This window comes from Convolutriloba macropyga, chromosome 12 (genome assembly GCF_964194025.1).
Source record: "Convolutriloba macropyga chromosome 12, txConMacr16.3, whole genome shotgun sequence".
Lineage (NCBI taxonomy): Eukaryota > Metazoa > Xenacoelomorpha > Acoela > Convolutidae > Convolutriloba > Convolutriloba macropyga.
The window spans coordinates 23652521-23672152 of NC_134479.1; the positions used below are offsets into that span (position 1 = coordinate 23652521).

The 19632-nt window shown below is 35.1% G+C and overlaps 1 protein-coding gene across 1 annotated transcript in view; it reads right to left on the reverse strand.

Moving 5' to 3' along the window:
• Positions 1-1906: 1906 nt before the first annotated feature.
• LOC142350612 (nose resistant to fluoxetine protein 6-like) overlaps positions 1907-19632 on the reverse strand; it is a 32870-nt gene continuing 15144 nt past the window's right edge. Inside the window, exons 6-9 of the mRNA XM_075402504.1 lie at positions 19288-19439; positions 17474-17731; positions 9505-9680; positions 1907-2981 (exon numbers count right to left, since the gene is read on the reverse strand). Of these exons, the coding sequence (XP_075258619.1) occupies positions 2337-2981; positions 9505-9680; positions 17474-17731; positions 19288-19439 (1231 nt within the window). The 3' untranslated portion in view covers positions 1907-2336. The remainder of the gene's footprint in view (positions 2982-9504; positions 9681-17473; positions 17732-19287; positions 19440-19632) is intronic.

Consider the following 19632-nt stretch of genomic DNA (forward strand, 5'->3'; position numbering starts at 1 on the left):
TCAAGCCATGAAGACCAGAGCATGCTTGGTCACTCTTTACCTTTTCAACACTGCTATCACAGATGAAACACTGCTCTGTAATGTTATTTCTGTAACTGTCACAAAAAACATTCTTGTCTGGGCTATACATAGTTTTACTACTGGAAAATAATCATTTCAGATACTAATTGTGCACAGGGATCCCACACACAGTTATCTCATCCACTACTAATCAAATATCGGTCATATAGTACAGCAGTCATCCAAGGTTCCCTCAAATCTCAACCTAACTAACCCTGCATTCATTGCCTACTGGCGAGGGGGTTCAGGCTGATTAGAGTTCACAGCTGACTTTGTTTGGAGTCTAGTCAAATTGCTACTGAATGATCAACTTCATCTACTAGTGTCGACTTTACTTTCGTTATTTTGCTGATTTTTGAGTCAGTAGGACCATTTTTTGCTCATTGGAGATATTCCCAGCAAGTAAAGATTTAAACACCAACAGTGAATCCCTTTTTCTCGACACTACACGTGCAAGTCAATCAAATATAACCGATTGACTAAACGTCGCAATAAATGCTCTCGAACGACTAGTGGGAGCTCTAATCAGTTGCAGCCTGCGTCAGTCGGGGGAAGCCTAAATGGGACTAAGAGGTTCAATAGTGGGCTTCAAATAACCACAGTAGAGGTTAACATACACCACTATTAAGATTTAAAGTGAAAATGGCCCCAGTTTCGGCGCTCTTTTCATTTGATTTTTATTTTTGAATTGCCACCAATTGAGTTCAGCTGCTGGAAATTGTGATTGAGAGAGAATTTTGGATCACGCCAAACTCAAAACGCAAGGGCGTAAAAATCACTCAAAAAGTCAAAACGGTCCAGCAAAAATTTTACAAACGTTAAACAAACGTTTACAATAATTGCTTCTCTACGAGAGCAATTAATAACTCTGTCAAAAATCGTAAAAAACTGTACTTTCCATTATGTTTACCTCCAAAAAAGTTGAAGTTACCCAGATTGCTCGTACTTTTGCCTAGAGGAAGTTGGTTGACTGCATATTTTGAGCCAATGGAGTTGAACCACTGTTCCGATATACAATTGCAGAAATCAAAGCCAATTGAGCCTACATTTCCTAATAATTCCTCAGTTTTGTATTGGGCATTTGATAATTATTTTATATTGCTTTTTCCAGTTCTCTCAGATTGCGAATGACAGAATGATAACTTTTTACTGTTATTGCCTGCAATGAAATGTAAAATTTCACAAAACTATCTTTCGCCTATTTACGTGTTCGATTTTTTTTGAGTCTTTTCAATTCTTAATCTACGCTACTTTCAGGGCGTTGTGAATTTTGTTTTCCGTTCTGGTGTTTTACTAAAAATAATTGTTTAAATTATATTTTTCTATATGATTTCTCGTAAGACAATTTCCTGTTACTTATAGTTGAATTCAATTTGCATTTTTATCTTTTATGATCTGTTCTATAAGGGGCTGGTCGGATATGTTGTAAACAACTTATCCGACCAACACATTCTCTGTTGTATTTCCAGTCTCAATTATTCGAAGTGATCTATTCTAAATATTGCTTTTTTTCTGCTTCCTCAAATGTTATACTCCTTTCATTTGCCGACTAGTGTCCTAATATCAGAGTTGTTTTTCTTTTTCCGAAATTCTTGAGGATTTTTACAGAATAGGTCTTCAATTTTTTGTTTCGGAGTTTTAAAACGTGATTGACGTTTGATTTCTTTTCCATCGAAATTGCTACACCAGGTGGGATTAGATTGACGCTGTTACCTTAAAATACTAGGAAGGGGCTTGATATGCCACTTATTTCCACAGTTTCTGTGAACAAATTCTGCTTTGATTCCTTTGCTGCTCTCTCATTTGCATTATAATTGTCACTTTCCTTCTCTTCAAAAAGTTGTTTTAGCAAATTTTTAAACTCTGCATTTATAAATGGAGTTAGAGAGAGATAAATTAGTGAAGGTGGGCTGTCAACCGTGTTGTACAATAAAAAAGAACACATTTTTGCTCGTAGAGATAAGTCTCTCAGCTTTTTTTTGCTCGACCTGGTTCAACGGTGGAATAGGATTTCAACAGTATATAGATACGGTACATCATTATAACAATTTATAAAAGTCAAAATAATTATATATTAAAAAATTAAAGTAAATCGAAGTAAATCTCCGAAGTTTTTGGACCGCTCTTTAAGTGAGGTGTTTAGATTCCTTTAAACATTATTGAACTTAAAACTAATTTTTATCATGCAGTGATTTTTTCATTTGTTTTCCCCTCAGACATCATTATTACATTCTGAAGTTTTTACGAAAATCATAACAGTTGCGTAAAGTAAATTTTCAGCGCTTGCCTCCAAGAATCACTTTTTCGAGTTGAATAAACGGTGCTTCGATGAAACAGCTAATTACAATCGATAGGCAGTTAATACACATTAGCATTCCACTCGCAATCAAAGCGTATTCGATGGTCGTAAAATGAAACACCGTTTCCAGTGTTCGAACGTACAACTCCAGTAGCACGAAATGTATAACATAAGTCGTGTAATTGACTCTGGCGAATGGAATCCAAAATTTCGCACCCAAAATTTTTTCGATAATTCCACCGTAGCCAGTAGAACTCATATATACGATAACGCTGATGAAAACTCCCCACAAAATTCGCATTGTTGCGTTGTAAAATGCGACTGACCAAACTCCCATTGGATACCCGTTTGCCCAAAAGTAGCAGCCGTAAACGTTGACAATTCCTGCAACGAACGCCAAAACCCATATTGAGCATATGATTAATAATCGGACTGGGTAAATAAATCTTCTCAGTAGGCGCAGTACGCGTTCCTTTTGATACAGCGCTAGACCGAGTAAAAGACCAACACCGTACGTCTGAAATCGACAATAAAAAGCAACGTATGTGTTCCATCTCCATGTACCGGTCAGGTCAAATGTCTTATCATGGTTAAAGAAGAGTCGCCCGAGAATCGGAAATCCCTAAAAATGGAATGAGTGAAAGCTAAAAAAGAGTTAAGGGACCAGCACACACGCTGCCCACAACATACTAAAACTGACAGTGAAGTGATAACTGAAGTAAATGGAATAGTGAAAAGCTTACAAGTCTCAATAGAAATGATCAGTTGTTCTGCTCACATGAAACGACACTTCTTTTCTACTTTTGAAAAGCTACAATCATGAACTCGATCTGTTCCACAAGATATTTTTGTCTCTGATTTTTACTGCAAAGAGAGCAAATTCTTGCAAAGAGAGCAAGCTATATTTTGCTTTATTATTTTTTTCAGTTATGCTTAAAACAGTTGAATGGAAAAGTATGGAAAAGTATGACCCATTCATATATGTTGAGTCTAATAAGTTTTGGTGAATTCTTTTCATATTCCATTTAAAAAACTTCTTTTCATATTCCATTTATTTTTATATATTGTTATCAGATTGGCTCGGGCAATAAATTAAATAGCGCAAGAACGATGAGATCGATGCGAGGAAACTGATCGTGCACCATAAGGAGGCTGTTCGTTTCAACAAACAGCCTCCTTATGGTGCACGATCAGTTTCCTCGCATCGATCTCATCGTTCTTGTGCTATTTAATTTATTGCCCGAGCCAATCTGATAACGATATATAAAAATAAATGGAATATGAAAAGAAGTTTTTTTCGATTGTTTTCGAGGAAGCTACAACGCTTTGAACTCCTCTGGTACAATTTCGGTGTAAAATTTGTCGCTATTATCAAAAACTGAAAGCTAATAAAATTAAGTTTTGGGTTTTTCTGGATTAAATGTAAATACAATGCTAGGCATGAAAAAGTTTTCGCCAACAGACAATTCGAATGCAAACTTTTAACTCATATAGGCATGGTACTGCTTAATTGAAAACAATAATTTGGAACTAAATTTATCATCTTCAACAGCGCATTTATCATAATTAGAATGATTTAAACCTTCAATTATCAGACAATTGCAGATCATGCAAATAACATATATGAGCGGTTAAAGGAGCTTCCAATAAAACCCAGGCTGAGGTCTTGTACCAGAAGTTGATATGTCCAGACCAAAAAGTACGCACAAGGGAGCGAATACAAATAAACGGACGTATGTGTTCAATTTGAACACACGAAAGTCTGGACATAGGCATCTTTGAACACACGAAATTCTAGACAAAGATAACTTTGAACGAACGATAGTCTTAGGACAGAACATTTTGATTGAACGAATGTCTGGAAATAGTGACCATCAAACCATACTAGAATTTTTGGAATTGGACAAAAAAGCAAACTGTTGATCTCATGATTAAAATGAAAGGAGAGCTTTCTGTGTCGAAAGTCTCCAATTCACTTGTGCTCGAAAGACACAAAATGTCGAAAAATTGATGACCGCGCGAAATTCTGGACATGATCTTTTTTGAACGCTCGAAGAACTTGCAAAGTCTTTGAACGCACGAAAGCCTGGACATACGTGCTTTTGAACGCACTGATAACACAGGAAGTTCTGGTGAGTGCACAAACTTCCGGCAAACGCACTAAAATCACGACATGAGCGCATAAAAAAATCCGGACATACTCATTTTTTGGCGCACGAAGACGCAAAAAAAATCTGATCAGTGCACAAAAATACAAACATCGATTTTTTGTCCAGGACGGTCTGGACATAAGCATGTTCCATCTGGCACCGTGCGAACATGCCTGCATTTGTTCCGGCACCTTTTCCCGGAATTTGTTGGGAAAGTGGTACTCGTAAAAAAGATAGTGATAGAAAAAAATTGATTTCCGTCCAATCACAATGCAATGAAAAAGTCCGAATGAAAGGAAGCCTTAGTTGGGACATGTTGTCAAATTTGAGTGGGTAGACATTTTTAATCATCACTTTTAATCAACAAGAATGGAAGCAGTCAAGTTTTAAATAACCTATGATAATTAAAAAATGTAGAGAGGGCCGGAAAAAATCTTTCAGGTAGTTCACATCGCTGAATCTCTGTCAATATCCATCAATTAGTGCGGTTTGGGAGCAATAACAGTATTAGCATCGATAAAATAGATATCGCCTAATGCCGGAAGAATTGCTCTCGAACAAAAGGAGGTTAGAAAACAATGTAACAACGCCGGGATTCGAACATTTGAACTTCCGGTCCATAACCAGATGTACTGCCCATGGCTATCAGTCCCTTATATGCTGCAAACGATCTTATACTTTCAACAAGATTTACTTCTAAGTTAAGGCAATAGAAATCACTCAAAAATGATGAACGAAAGCATTAAAAAGATACTTGAGAAGTCAAAGAATGTTCTAGAAGAAAAGCGCAAAAATTTCAGTAGACAGCAACGAAAGCCGAAAATTTTGACGTGATAAAAAATGGTTGGAATCGTTCAAATGTTGTACAAGATCATCAAAACAGTTTTTGCAACACATTGTTGTCAAATTCAATCAATGCGTTCTTTCACTGCCTGCAAAAGTTCAAGTTCATCGAAATGTTTCTTTGTTTTCCCTTTTTTTTTGTTTTAAATTTTCATTAACTTTTGAGGTGAAGTTTAAAATTTTAGTAAACATGAAGTTCTCCACTTTTTGCGTTGGTAATCAATAGGAATCACAAAAGCATGCCAACAAAAAAATTGGCGAGAATGAGGCTAATATCATCAGTAAAATTTATTTACCATTTATTTGATTTGTTGATGATCGAGTCCTGTTCTCCTATGATCCTATAATGCTCTTTGAGACTTTGAGATTCGCAGCTTGCTATCGATGTTCATAAAAACCGCGGACGATTTGTTTTGTGAATTTTTTCTGATCCGAAAAAAGAAGCTGCTGAATATAATCGGCGCAATAAGAAAGCGCATCTCAATCCTATAGGAGAATAAAAAAATAGCGCGGTTGAATCTTATAGAAGCATGAATAAAACGCTACAAACTTATATCATTGTATATCTTTTCAATTTAAACCGCTACTGTTTTAAGTGGTTGCGATTATTTTAAGAAACAATTAAATCTGGCTACGATTTTGGCTACGAATAGACTTTCGTGCGTTCACCAGACTATTCGTGCGTTCATGTCCAGACTTTCGTGCGTTTTTCCTTGTTTCCAGACCATGTAAATTTGAACGCACGACACCCCCGTCGTGCGTTCATCTGGGTCTGGACATATCGACTTTCCGTCTGGGACCTCATCCTGGGTAATTTAATATTGGAACAATTTGCATAAAAAAAGTGTTACTAAGAGATAGAGAGAGTAAGAAGGCATTCAAAACATTTCGTGTGATGAAAAATGACCGAAATTCTAGCGAATAAATGGCTCATAAAATGTAGTTTTGCAGAATGATGCAAAAAAGGAATTATATTTGAGCTGATATATGCAATCTTTTTTTGTTTTCTGCAAATGTGTTCATAGATATTGATTTTCTCGCAGCATCTCTTTTTTCAATGTGCATTTGAAAAATATAAATGTGCCATTTATGACTCTTCTGAAGCACTCTCTGACAAATTGAAAATACCCCATTATCACGTGACAGCATTCATTGACAACTGGCCTCAGGTAAATCATTGGCCTTGATGCCAACCAATTGAAGCCGGACAAATATGGCTGATGAACATCTTCCGCAATGGTACAGCATCTTACCATTCAGAAGGATTTTTAAATTTTTATGAACAGTCAAAAAGATATACATCTGAAACAAAGAAAAAAGCCACGACACTTGTCAAAAAATTGAGAGGAGAATTAGCAAAACCTAGCATGGCTGCCTTGAAAGGGCAAAAAGTGTTCAAGAAACGTCCTCAACTAAAAGAAGTTGACTAGCGTAACAGAAGGTCTTGCATCAGATATCATTCTCGAGACATTGATATGACCAATTCATTAGGCACCGATAGATTTAAAGCTCCAAAGTTGATAGCTTGTTACAAATTTGAGGTGCGTATCAATTGTTCAGCTGAATACATTTCATCAACTATTTAGCTAAATAAATTCGACGTAGGTGCCAGATAAGGTTAGTTTTCTCGAAGAATAAACTGTTTTTATTTGTGGAAAAAGAAAAAAACACCATTATATTGACTATCAAACGCAATAAGTCGAGTTTTTTCATTGTTTTATTAATTTTCAAAACTAAAGCTCTAATCCGAACTTGCCCGTGTGAATTTTAGAAAATTGTTGTCGCTACATGACTTCCTTTACAATAATGACTTTCCTTTTTTGCAACATGTCTTAAATTTTTCTACTTCGAGTACGAATATGAGCTATCAAGATGCTCTGAAAAGCAATAACTTGACTAACTTTAAACAATAATGTGAACAGTTGCCAATGTAAAATTTCTTTCAATTTGATCCCGATATCAATTTGGTCCACAACACCCTCTACCTCATACATGCCCGGGTTGACAACCATAAAAGAAACCTACCAACCATGAAACGCCATATATGGATTTTATTGAATCTTACTAAACATAAAACAATCATGAAAATTTTTGAGTTTCGCTGAAAAACAGTCCAAAGGGCCACCTGCTGTTGCAAAACAATGTATCTGGGAACGAAATTTCACGTTTCTGTACTTTACTTTTGGGGAGAGCTTGAGGGCGCGGTTTTACCCTCTGTTCGCATTCATTTCTCCAATAATTAATTCAGTAACTTCGCCACTGCCGTTCCCCAGCCCGGAATGAAAAGGGAAGAGGGAAACCATAATACTGGAAACTCGAAAATTCAGTTTTTAACTGCACTTAAGAGGATTTTCCGACATATGCTTCTGTTTTTTACCATAAAACTGCCCATATATGTTAACTTACCTACCAAATTACCAACAATATATGGTGTATTACTAATAAAAAAACGGACCATATATGTTATCTTACTCACCATAAAACGCGCCATTTACGGTATCTTACTACCCATAAAACTAACAATATATGGTATCATTCTATCCATAAAACGGACCATGTATGGTATTTTACTAACCATAAAACGGACCATAAATGTTATTCGTAAATTATCATCTTCTCTATACAATGGAAAACAGTTATAGAAACTTACTTACCGTAAAACGAGCCATATATGGAACCTTAACAATCATAGCAATATAATAGAAAACAATTTATGACTTGTATGGGCCATCTATGGTCCGTTTGATGGTAAGTAAGGGACCATAAACGGTTCGCTTTATGGTAAGTAAGTTTGGTCAATCCGGGTTATCACAGCCCTTCAACCGCCTCCCTCCCTCGCAGCCTGTCGCTGCTCACGGGATCTCATTGTTTCATGAGGCTGCGAAGCAATATCAAATTTTATTCTCCACCCAGGTCGAGGTTTCACCGCAGTTCAACGCAAAATTATTTAAGATAAGCGGTGAATGCGGAAATATTTGTGGGATAAGCGGCGAATGCGATGAAATTATATAAATCAAGCGGTGAATGCGGTGAAAAAACCTTTATCGTCTGGTAGCGATGAAATTACCTTATTTCAACGCTGAATTTAGCGGTGCAATTACATAAGTTCACCGCTTAACATAGTGGTGAACTTACATAATTTCACCGCATAGAAAATAGTGTTAAAATTGTTTGAGAACAGCAGTGAATACGGTGAAATTACATAAATTCACCGCTTAACTTTGTGGTGCAAAAACAAAAACTCACCGCCTGGAAAAAAGTGTTTAAATTGTGTGAGATCAGCAGTTAATGCAATGAAATTACACAAATTCACCGCTTAGCTTAGTAGTGAAATAACATAAATTCAGCGCTATGAAAATGCCTCGAATTGTCTTTTATTCAACGAAGTTAAGCTACATTTATTAAAAAAACTCTCGGAATATTGTCTTTTGTTCAACGATGTTAAGATACATTTATTCAAAACGCACGGAAAATTTAATCATGAATAATCAACCATCTTTTCGAAATTTTTTTAAGCGGTGAATTTAACTTCACCACTAGAGTAAGCGGTGAACTTACAAAAAATCACCACACTTCACTGCTAATATTTGTAATTTCACCGCTAATCTTTGATTTGAATTCAAAACAAATTTGCTAGAACAAATTTGGGGCAGTGGATGAAGAAGTGGCTGACATGCAAGAGGTGAAGGGTTCAAATCCGTGCAGTGACGGTAACTTGTAGTAAGCGTTGAATTTTTGTAAGTTCACCGCTTATTCAAGCGGTAAACTTACATAATTTCACCGCACTCACCTCATTTAACCGCAAAATTATGAGCAAAACTTGCGGTGAAAAAAAAAACAACTTTTCCCCGCTTATCTTACATATTTTTCCGATTTTTTTCGACCCGGGCACATACCTTGTAGCGGAGAAAACTCTCTGACTTCCTAGTTGTGGGCAATTATTTACTTCATAGGTAGTGAAAACTCTTTTGCAAATGTTAGCGATGGAGTTTTGTCAATGCATTCTAAGCTGTTAATTGCTTTTTGATTGCGATAAATAATAGCAATTATCGGAAACCATAATTTTTGAAGTTTTTAGCCTTTATACTTTGATTGGGGTACAAAAGCAATAATTTCATATTTTGGCGAAATTTTAATCAAGTTTTAACTAACATTATCTGATGGTGGGACATCGTTCATTCCAGAGGCAAGTAGAACCGTCAAGGTGTTTACAAGAAGACAGAATCCAATAGCAGCAATAGAGAGGAACAATTTGCACCTTGCAAGGAGTATGAAGAGTGGAGACAAGAAGTAGAATTGGACGTCATTGGGGATATACCAAGACCAGGCTAAACATATTTGCAGTTACTTTCTTTTCACCGTTTCTCCGTCATTTTTTTTGTGGGAAGCAGTAAATATAGACATTTTTTCTACTATTTGAACTGCCCAGGTTTAGACCTCAACTTATGAAAAGGACATGCTCGACCAAAAGTGGTATGAATAGACCATGCTCGACTCAAACAGCCAATGAAAAGACTCCAGCTGGACCTAATCGTGCAACTAGACTTTGGCATAAAAATTGGAAAAAAATGTAAAGAGGTCAATTGAAAACAGCTTTATTTTTCTGCCTTGTAACAATTATAAATTGGTACGTGTACTTTCATTAGATTTATATCATTACGTTGATTTCAACTTCTAAATTGGTCAACAAAATGCCTAGCCTAAAATAACAGCTTAAAGCATTAAACTCCAATGAACTTTGTTAATTTATTGCACAAAGTCTTTATACAATAAGCTCTACCAATTCATCTCGTTTCTATTGATTTTTGTTTTCTGACATCTATTGTAATCACGTAAAACTTTCGGTATTATTTGAAGTTCCATTCAGTTGAAACATTGAGCGATATAAAACTTAGGTCGAACGTGAAAATTTTAATTACTTTAAGTAAAAAAGGAATTTAATTAAGAAAGTCCTCAATAGTTGGCGAAATCTTGATCAACAAACTAAAAAAATGAATATAACAAAGACCTTACCATCAACAACATCAAAGTCGGCTTTCAGCAAGGAATGTAGCTGTAGATACAGCAAAAACTAGGCAAAAAATTGGAACATAATAAAAAGAAGTAACGTTCGATCTTCTTCTCTCAGAAAAATAGTACTGCCAAAGTAATTTAATCAAATAACATCAACTAATATACCACTAACATATACGCGTTGTCTAAGAGCACACAACGAAATCAACGAAACCTAATAAATACGAGGTGATCAGATAAAACAAAACATTAATGCCGAGAAAACCAAATTTCACCTATTTCTTTGAAACAATGTCGTCAGACAAAAAAAAATCGAAACTGTATGTTTTAAAACTATTAACTAATGCAATTATTATACATTGAAAATACTGTTTTATAACTGTAACACTCAAACACATTCAATATGAACTAATAAAAGAGCGTCATCAATTGATACCTGTCGTTGATGGGGTGACAAGAAAACAGAAGCAACGTCAAACTAAGAGAAACTAAGAAAAGAATACTTTGTCAATAAAAAAACAGTGCGAATGAAAAAAGAGCAACCACTATTATGAAAAACTTAAATACACTTGAAGAGCCAACTTAAAAGAAACAACTTAAAATCATCAAATTGAACAGCAAACAGAACACTGATTTATTTCAAACTTATAACTTTTTATACAAAGTTAATGCAAACAAAATGATTCAAGACCATACTAAAGTCATTGTCTAACAACTGAAACCCCTAAAAGTCATTAAAGCTTGATTAGAGAGCCAATGAGACCTGTCAGTATTTAGCGTAAGCAAAAAAATATCAGAGAACCTCAAATAGCGATAAAACGCAATGAAATTGCATGAAAACACGTAGTGTCACGGTAATCAAAACCATTAGCCATTAACCGAAAACTCTAAATAGAGATACAAATACTTCAATAAAAGATAATACCTGTGTTTCGTAAAATTAGGTAACGGTGTCTTAAAGCTGAAAATAACACTGAACGAGAAAAATTGAAAGAAAATCAAAGTTCACGGAAAGTTTTTGGAGAGCAAGTCTTGATAAAGTCATAGAAACCAAATTTTATGAATTTAAACCAGCAAATGTAGCCACATAGTTCAACAAACACGTGCTATACTAAAAAAATGTAGAAATTATTTTCTGAAAATATTAAAAACCAGTAACTCCAAAAATAATAAAAACCAGTAAATTGACATCAACAGTTAACGTTTTTTCGATTTTTTGATGAGCGTTTTTATTAATTAGATTAACTTCCCTGACATCAAACAGTTCACGAAATGCAGGCTAAGATGTAAATTTCATTATAATTTTTGAAAACAAGCGTTCAAATGAAAAAGAGAAAACTATTTATTGTAACTTTTAACTAGTTATGATTCTTTGGAAAACCAAAAGTTTTTCTTATTGAAGTTTATAGGTGAAGACACAGCCATAACTTCGACGACCAGGAGCAAGAGAAGTATTAGTTTTCCGACAATTTTATTTTTTGCTATCTTTTTCACTCTTTGGCTGAATTTACTACTCCAAATTGACGTCTCTTTTACGTTAAAACGTCGAAAAATTTGTAAACAGAAACATATCTCAGAAGGTAACGCTCCAAGGAATCCAAATTTTTTGAAATTCAAAGGAGAGAGCCTTAGGATAGACTTTGATATTCTATTTACAGAAAAGAGCTCCCTTGGCAGTCGAATGAAAGCCCACCTTAAATTTTTTTTTTGTTGTAGATTGTCTGGAGAAATCCTTATTTTCCTAAATTATTTTGTCCTCTTGTGACATAGAAGTTTTTGTCACGTTGCTTCAGACTTTTATTCGGTCCCGTTTTTTTAAATTCCGGTGGAGCATTACAAGTCAATATCAATTCTGAGGTAGTTAAAATGAAATCTTGTTTTTCACTACTAGGCAATTCTATTTACTTGTCTTACAAGTCTGTTAGGTTCTGGCCAAGAACTGTCCAACATTTGCAAGTTGATACCCAAGACAGAATCAGATTTTAGAAGTTTTCATTCGAAATTTTTGATTTTCAAAGTTTTTTATAATGTGCCACGTTTTTGATGTTCTCAACCACTTTCCCTGTATCTTAAAAATTGATACCAAATTGATATCATATAATTCATATATTTTTTTTACAAAACATGCATTAGTTTTCGGCTCGGGTACTATTGGCATTCTCTGGACATTATTTGAATGATTTGGTTGGCTTAATCTTTCTCGTTTTTGAACCTAGTTTGAATAAATTTTTGTTATTTTTCGAAAAAATTTTTGGAGAAAAAATTGGAATATTGAGACTCGGATTTAGACTTTCCAAGTTTTGACCAAGATTTGAATTTAGACTGTCAAGTGTTAAAAGAGACTTGACGGAAGCCCCGTATTGAAATTGACCTAGAACTATGTCCGGGTTCTTCTTATTTGGTCACCTAATGCAATTTTGCGCAAAATTGTGCTCACTTATCAACAAAAATTTACAGACAAGATGACTTCATTCATCTGTAAACTTTGGTGAAAATTTCATGGTCAAACACGTACAGAACTATTTATTTTCACCGCATTCACCGCAATCACCGCATTTCTTACAAAAATTCACCGCATTCACCGCAATTCTTACAAAAAATTATCCTAAAACATCGACCCGGGTAGACTAGCAAGATTTTGCCAGGCCCTGTTTAACTCTCGAGTTTTTCTCGATATAGGTTAGTGGCAATCAAAATTTTAAAACGTAAGCCAAAGAAAAGAACTAACCACCGGATAAAAGTGTTCCCTTTATAACGATTTCCGCACTTCGGCTAGAGAACCCTTCTATCGTAAACATTCCACAGACACTATTTCTTAAGAGAGACCTCTGAAATTGGTTTCAATGCATTGTGATGGATTTAAAAATCAGTTGGATCTCTGTGTGATGGTTGCGATGGTAGTGGTTTATTGCCAGGAAACCAATAGCAGAATTATATAATTGTTTTCAAATAATATATAAGTGGTGACTGAGGTCACCAAAGTAAAACGCCCCTGTGGTAGAAAAATTTTGCAAATCTTGAGACGAAGAGAGTTATGGCCCTCTTTAAAATATAGGAGGCATCAGAAAATTTGACGTTCTTCAGGCTAATCTTCGAATTCTTGAGGCTAATCTTATTCGTCTATTTTATTCGAGTTCTATTAAATTTTTCATTTTTTGATTTTCTCTAGATTATCAAACGCGTCAGTATAATCAACACGAAACGCACATCATATCTATAAACTGAAGTAAAACAGAATCATCACAAATTTGCTGCATTAATTTAAGTTTTTAAGAGAAGAGGAAGACCATACCTGTTTTTAAGAAGGGAAAAATATATCAAACATTACATAAAAAAAGGAACACTGTCTTTCTCCTATTATCTGTAAATAATTCAGACATAGCGAAACTTACTGAGATAGGCAGCGTAGTAACTTGGTAATTATAAACAGAGAGAACTAATAATTTATAATAAATAAAAGATCGACAGAATAGAGAAATCACTTGTATTGGCGGGGAGGGACGCCAGTAACCTGAATTCAATACAAAAAAGAAAGAATTTTAATTGAACTCAAAATGTTTCCAAGTAATTGAACCATGTTGAGTTTTCTTCGGGTCCTTTTTGTATTCATTAAGAAAAAACTGCTTATTTTCTTCTTTGCAAGGCTGTATGACATTGACAAATAATTTCCTGGAAAAGAATTGTACTGCAGAATAGCTCTCTTAATAATACTGTTTTCATGTAAACTGCATTTTGAAATTGTGTGGGTAAAAATTTTTTGAGTTCACCCGTGTATAAAAAACTTGCTCTTGGTAATTTCAAAGCTGCACTTTAGAAGGCAGGCTTCTTTTTATACATGATGCTATGACAATAAGGGGCAGCCCTGAAATCAAAAAGCAGCGAAATAGGTAGTATACCAAGATTCAATTTAGGATCTGAGGATGAATCAAACTTATGTCTGTGAAAACAAGCTTTGATGGCCCAATTCAACTGCTTTTCTAGCGTTGTTATGCGAGTTTGATTGATAGTTGCAAGTAATAAAGAAAAGTTTACACGACTGAGAACAAAATAGTTCAAAAAATTGTTTTTGTATACAGTGGGAATTACGTTTCTGAGTGCATATTTGCAATTAACGCCCCTGTCCATTTTTAACAAAAATAATTTTTACTTGTTTCCGATATTTGAGGTCTTTGTCATTATAAACACCGAGATATTTGATTTCTGCTTTCAATTATATTAATTTGTCTCCAACTTTTAATGTCGTTTCGTCTTGAGGATTAGAGCTACCGAAAAAATTAAACTCTGTTTTATCCGGATTAATCTAGATGATGTAATTTTAAAAATTGTATACATTTTTCTATGGCCTTTTCAAACTCGTCTTTGCATTTGAGAACTTCATCATGAGAACTTAAGGACTGCGTCATCATTAGGACTGCGTCATCATCATTAGGACTGCGTTATCTGCGTATTGTATTGTTTCACACGACAAAAAATTGCTGAGATCATTAACATATAGATTGAACAAGAGAGGACCTAAAACTGTTCCCTGCGGAATTCCTTGGGCCACTTCAATCGACTCTGATTTAACATTATTCATCAATCGACGACTTTTTGTGTTCTGATTAAAAGATAGCTGGTAATTAGACTTTCAGCTGGTAGCGAAAATCCAAGAATTGAAAACTTTTAAATCATGAGCTCGTGATTAATGGAGTCGAAAACTTTTGATAAAAATGAGTCTAATAATGCTGTTGCAGAATTTTTTTTTCTAGTTTTTGTTGCATTGTATTTTTTCTGTTAAATAAACGAGCGCATCTGTTGTAGAAAACTTTTTTCTGAAACCAAGCAAAGTTTTAGAAGACAAGGCATTCATATGTACATATTAATCAATTTGTTGTCTACTAAGAGATTCAAAAACATGTTATAAGAGATTCAAAAACTTATTATTATTGTTTTGTTATCAGTTATCAAAAACTTATTATTATTGTTTTGTTATTATTATTGTTTTGTTATTATTATTGTCATAATTATTGTTTTGTTATCAGTAATTGCTCTATCAATTGATCTAGCAGACTGCTCTAAAATTTCCTCGTAAAGAAGCCTTTTTGGATTATAAGAAATATTTATTAGCTATTTTTTTTAATATTCTGGCAAGTTATTTCATACAAAGTATGAAAAGAAAACTTTTGAAAGCTAGACCAACTGAGAAAAACAAGACAGTTTGTTTTGTTCGGGTTTATCAAATCAGTGTCAATATTTGTATCTAACCATGTTTCATATAGACCATTGATGCAATTTGCGCCAAAGTCATTCATTAGGTTTTTTAACTGAAGTTTTTTCTTGTTATGCTTCGTACATTTGAATGAACAAATTTTAAATCGTCGGAATAAGATTAGCAATCAAGGAATATGTCTTTCATTGATTTAATTGGCACAGAGTTGGTTTCAATATCTCCGTACCTTAAAAAATTAGCCAGATAATATTAATGTATAACCAAAAAAAAATAAGTTAATTAGAATTAAAAAAATCCTAGTGATATCAAAGCTGGCTTCTTGCTCTATGACTTGGTCTCAAACCAAATTTGAGTCGGAATTGCTATTGAGATAAGTGACGCGGGAAAAGAGGAAGTCACTTGAGAACTCAACAACATTATTCTTCAAATTATTAAACAGATCTTGTTGGAAAACATTAAGCTTATGAAAGAGTTGAGACCCAATTCAATCAAACACAACAGAAAATACAATTGATTCGGCTTTTTAAAAATTCATCATTACTAATATGGCTGGTAACGGTAATAATTATTCAAGTGAAAGTTAGGGTTCTACATGAATTAGGCCAGTACTGCTCTTGGAATTTTAAAAACCGATTGTTCATTTTATAGCTCCATTTGACGAATTTATTAGTATCACAAATGCCAGTAGATGTCTGAAGTAACAACATTAGAAGATGATTTTTAAGGAAAGGAATGTCATGATTGAAATTCAAACGTACATTGTCATGATAGAGGAAATTATATGGGTTGATCTTTGATTGATGGAGAGAATTGATCGTATTAATTCATTCATCTTGAGCAACACAATATTTTCACCAAGAGATTCCGGTCTTTCTTTAAGTGCAGCATTAACCTCATCAATTAATTTATTTTTTGATCTGTTGTAGTCAGTTTCCTGGGCCTCCACGACTACGAACACATCAGATTGGAACATATTTTTACAGGCATCAATAAGGCCGAACATGTCATCTAATATATCATTGCTGCTTTTTTTGTAATTTTGAAACAGTATTTGTTCCTTCTTGAAGAATTAAGTTTTAAGTTTTTTGCATACACATTTTTCCACAACTTTTATTTTCCCTTTGGTGGTTGACGCACGCTATTCATGGTTAGCTGTGTCCAGTAATATAGTTGCATCACTTTCAAGTTTACCAATGATGCTGCTTCCCAGAACCAGATTTGATTGTTCTTGTTTGAGGGGGATAGAATCAAAATCGCTGACTTTCTCTAAAAGAACCTGATTTTTTCGAGATTTTGATTCATGGTTGGTTGTGCCCTCCCCTTCTGTGGATGACTGTTCCAATGTTTTGTCCTGCAGTTGTCGCTGATAAGTAACGAGCATATTTTCAATATTTTTTTGTAATCTTTGATGTAAGTCAAGATATAAGGTGTATGAAGTTTACTTTTTCAGTTGAACCCATTCCGTTAGGGATAGTTATGAAATCTGTTTGTTCATTTAGATTGAAATGCTCCTGGCTTTCTAGTTGAATATTGATAGATTTTGTGATAGACATTGCAATTTCTGTATCTTTGAATGAAAAAGGTCTAATTTATTTTTGCTGTGTTTGCATAAGTGCCAAATCGATGAATGTTTCAAAAGAAACTATACTGTTTGAAAGTTTATTCGCTGTCTGAAAGTTTATTCGCTGTCTGATGGCATTAAGTGAGGCAAATATGTGTGACGTTATCCAATAAACTCGAGCCAATTGGCACCGGGGGAAAGAAAAAAGGGAATTACTAAGGCTCCTCTCACCGCTTTATGATTTAAACAGACCTTAACAAATTGATCGTAACTGCTCGGAATGGGGCTTATGAGGGGTCCGAAGCAGTCTGGTAAGAACGTTTTGCAAATCAACTTACCTAGACACATAACTTCCGGATCAGAAATCCAGTTATTGTAGAAGAAACCAGTTGAGATCCACCTTGTGCCCTTACATTGGTACGACATAGAAGAAGTCTGTGTATTCTGGAACTTTGGACTGTAGAATAAAGGTGCCAAATTTGGGTAAATTCCGGCCACAAACAGTATCGTGAGAAGTAAAGCTGGCCATAATCGGATTAGTCGGTGAACATAGAACAGTATCCAAGAAGAAAAATTTCCAAACTTCCCTTTGGATTCTTTTGAGCAGCGGCGATTGATCCCTAACACATTTTTTTTTTCATTTTTAAATTCTTTTAAAGACACAATTACAAATATTATTTTGTTACCTAACTATGTAGTAAAGTTTGTCACATGTCTGCTAAATGACCGAAAAGAATTCACACATACGTCGTTAGGGAATGGGGGGATTGAAAAACTTGCAATTAACGAAACGTGCATAGTTTCGCAAACTTATCAAATAGCTGGTACCCAGGTTTAGGTCCAGACCCAAATTGAGCTATGATCAGACTATGCAGACTGAAATGACCTCTGATCAGACTTTCCAGACCGAAGTTACCTCTGATCAGACCATCGAGATCAAAATGATCTCTGATCAGACTTTCCAGACCAAAATGTCCTCTGATCAGACTATAGTGCGCTTATGATCAGACCCAAACTCAGACCATTGTCCAGACTATAAACAGACTATGATCAGACCATCTTCAGACCATGGTCCAGACTCAATTTCAGACCATTGCCCAGACCTTAATCAGAATATGATCAGACTCATGTGCGCTCAAAATAGTCTGAGCATAGAAAGGTTTTAATTATGAACAAATCTCTTAATTTTGCTATAATATATTCATTTCATAAAAAACTGGCCTTTGCTGTATTAAAATCATCTAAGGAAAAGCCAATTCTGAAAATATTGCTAATGAAAACGAAACCTAACTGTTGAGAAAAAAAATATTTTACCATACCCCTTAGATCATATTTCTGACTAAATGGATGAACTTAGACAGTTTCCACAAGAAACCTCGTGGTCTTCAGTTAATCAAAATTTCCTCTTGAGGGGACCGGCATTTGATATCAGCTGGACTCCTTGTTTCTGTTCAGAGTCATCGGACTTTAGATGAGTCTCTGATCGGAACGCTGCTTTATTGTTGCCTCTTGGCAGAGCCAACATCCCTCAGTAAAAAAACAAAAAAATTGAAAAAATAATCCACTCGAAATCAGACCTTCCAGACCGAATTGACCTCTGATCAGACCGAACCCAGACCATGGTCTAGACTATAAAGACTGTGATCAGACCTTCCAGACCGAATTCACCTCTGATCAGACCGAACCCAGACCATGGTTCAGACTATAAAGACTATGATCAGACCGTCCAGACCGAAATGACCTCTGATCAGACCGAAATCAGACCATGGTTCAGACTATTGTGCGCTCGAACCGCTTTCCAGACCCTGTAATTTCGGTCTGGAAACACAGGGGTGTGCGCTCGATTGGGTCTGATCATAGCTCAATTTGGGTCTGGACCAAAACCTGGGTAGTACCTGAAAGTTTTACTTGTACAGCTTAAAAACCTACTTTTGCAATTTGGACAATGTGCGGAAAAAACTTACTAGAAAAACAGCCTACATCAGAAATCCCTTGAGCATCTATTTATGCCAACTACAACTAATCATTGATTCGGACTTTTCAAAAAATTAGGGATCCAATTTTTGTTTACTATCCATTATACTGGGTGTCAGGCAAATCAGTTTAATTCCTTTAAACAATCGCAGCTGATCCGAAACAATTCCTCTGCAACCTTCAATTTTATCCAGCGTTCTGAGCGTTCCCATCATAACCAAGCAGCCACTCATGACAAAAAACGTATCAACAGATGCGAAACTATTTGTTATGGTTTGGAATAACATGTTCTCAGTCCTTTCCAACACATAGATGAAGTTGTCCATTACGCCTGGAGCAATCTGCTGTGAAAATTAAGTTTTTATCGATGGGCGTTCGATCTATCTTATATATACCGACAAAAGCAACGATACTTTTGTCTGAATTACCCGGTTCAATTGACCACCAACTCACCCCGAGTGGTCTCGATTGTCTTGACATAATGACTTGTTGACCGGGCTGTCCTGGTTGTCTGGGTTGTCTG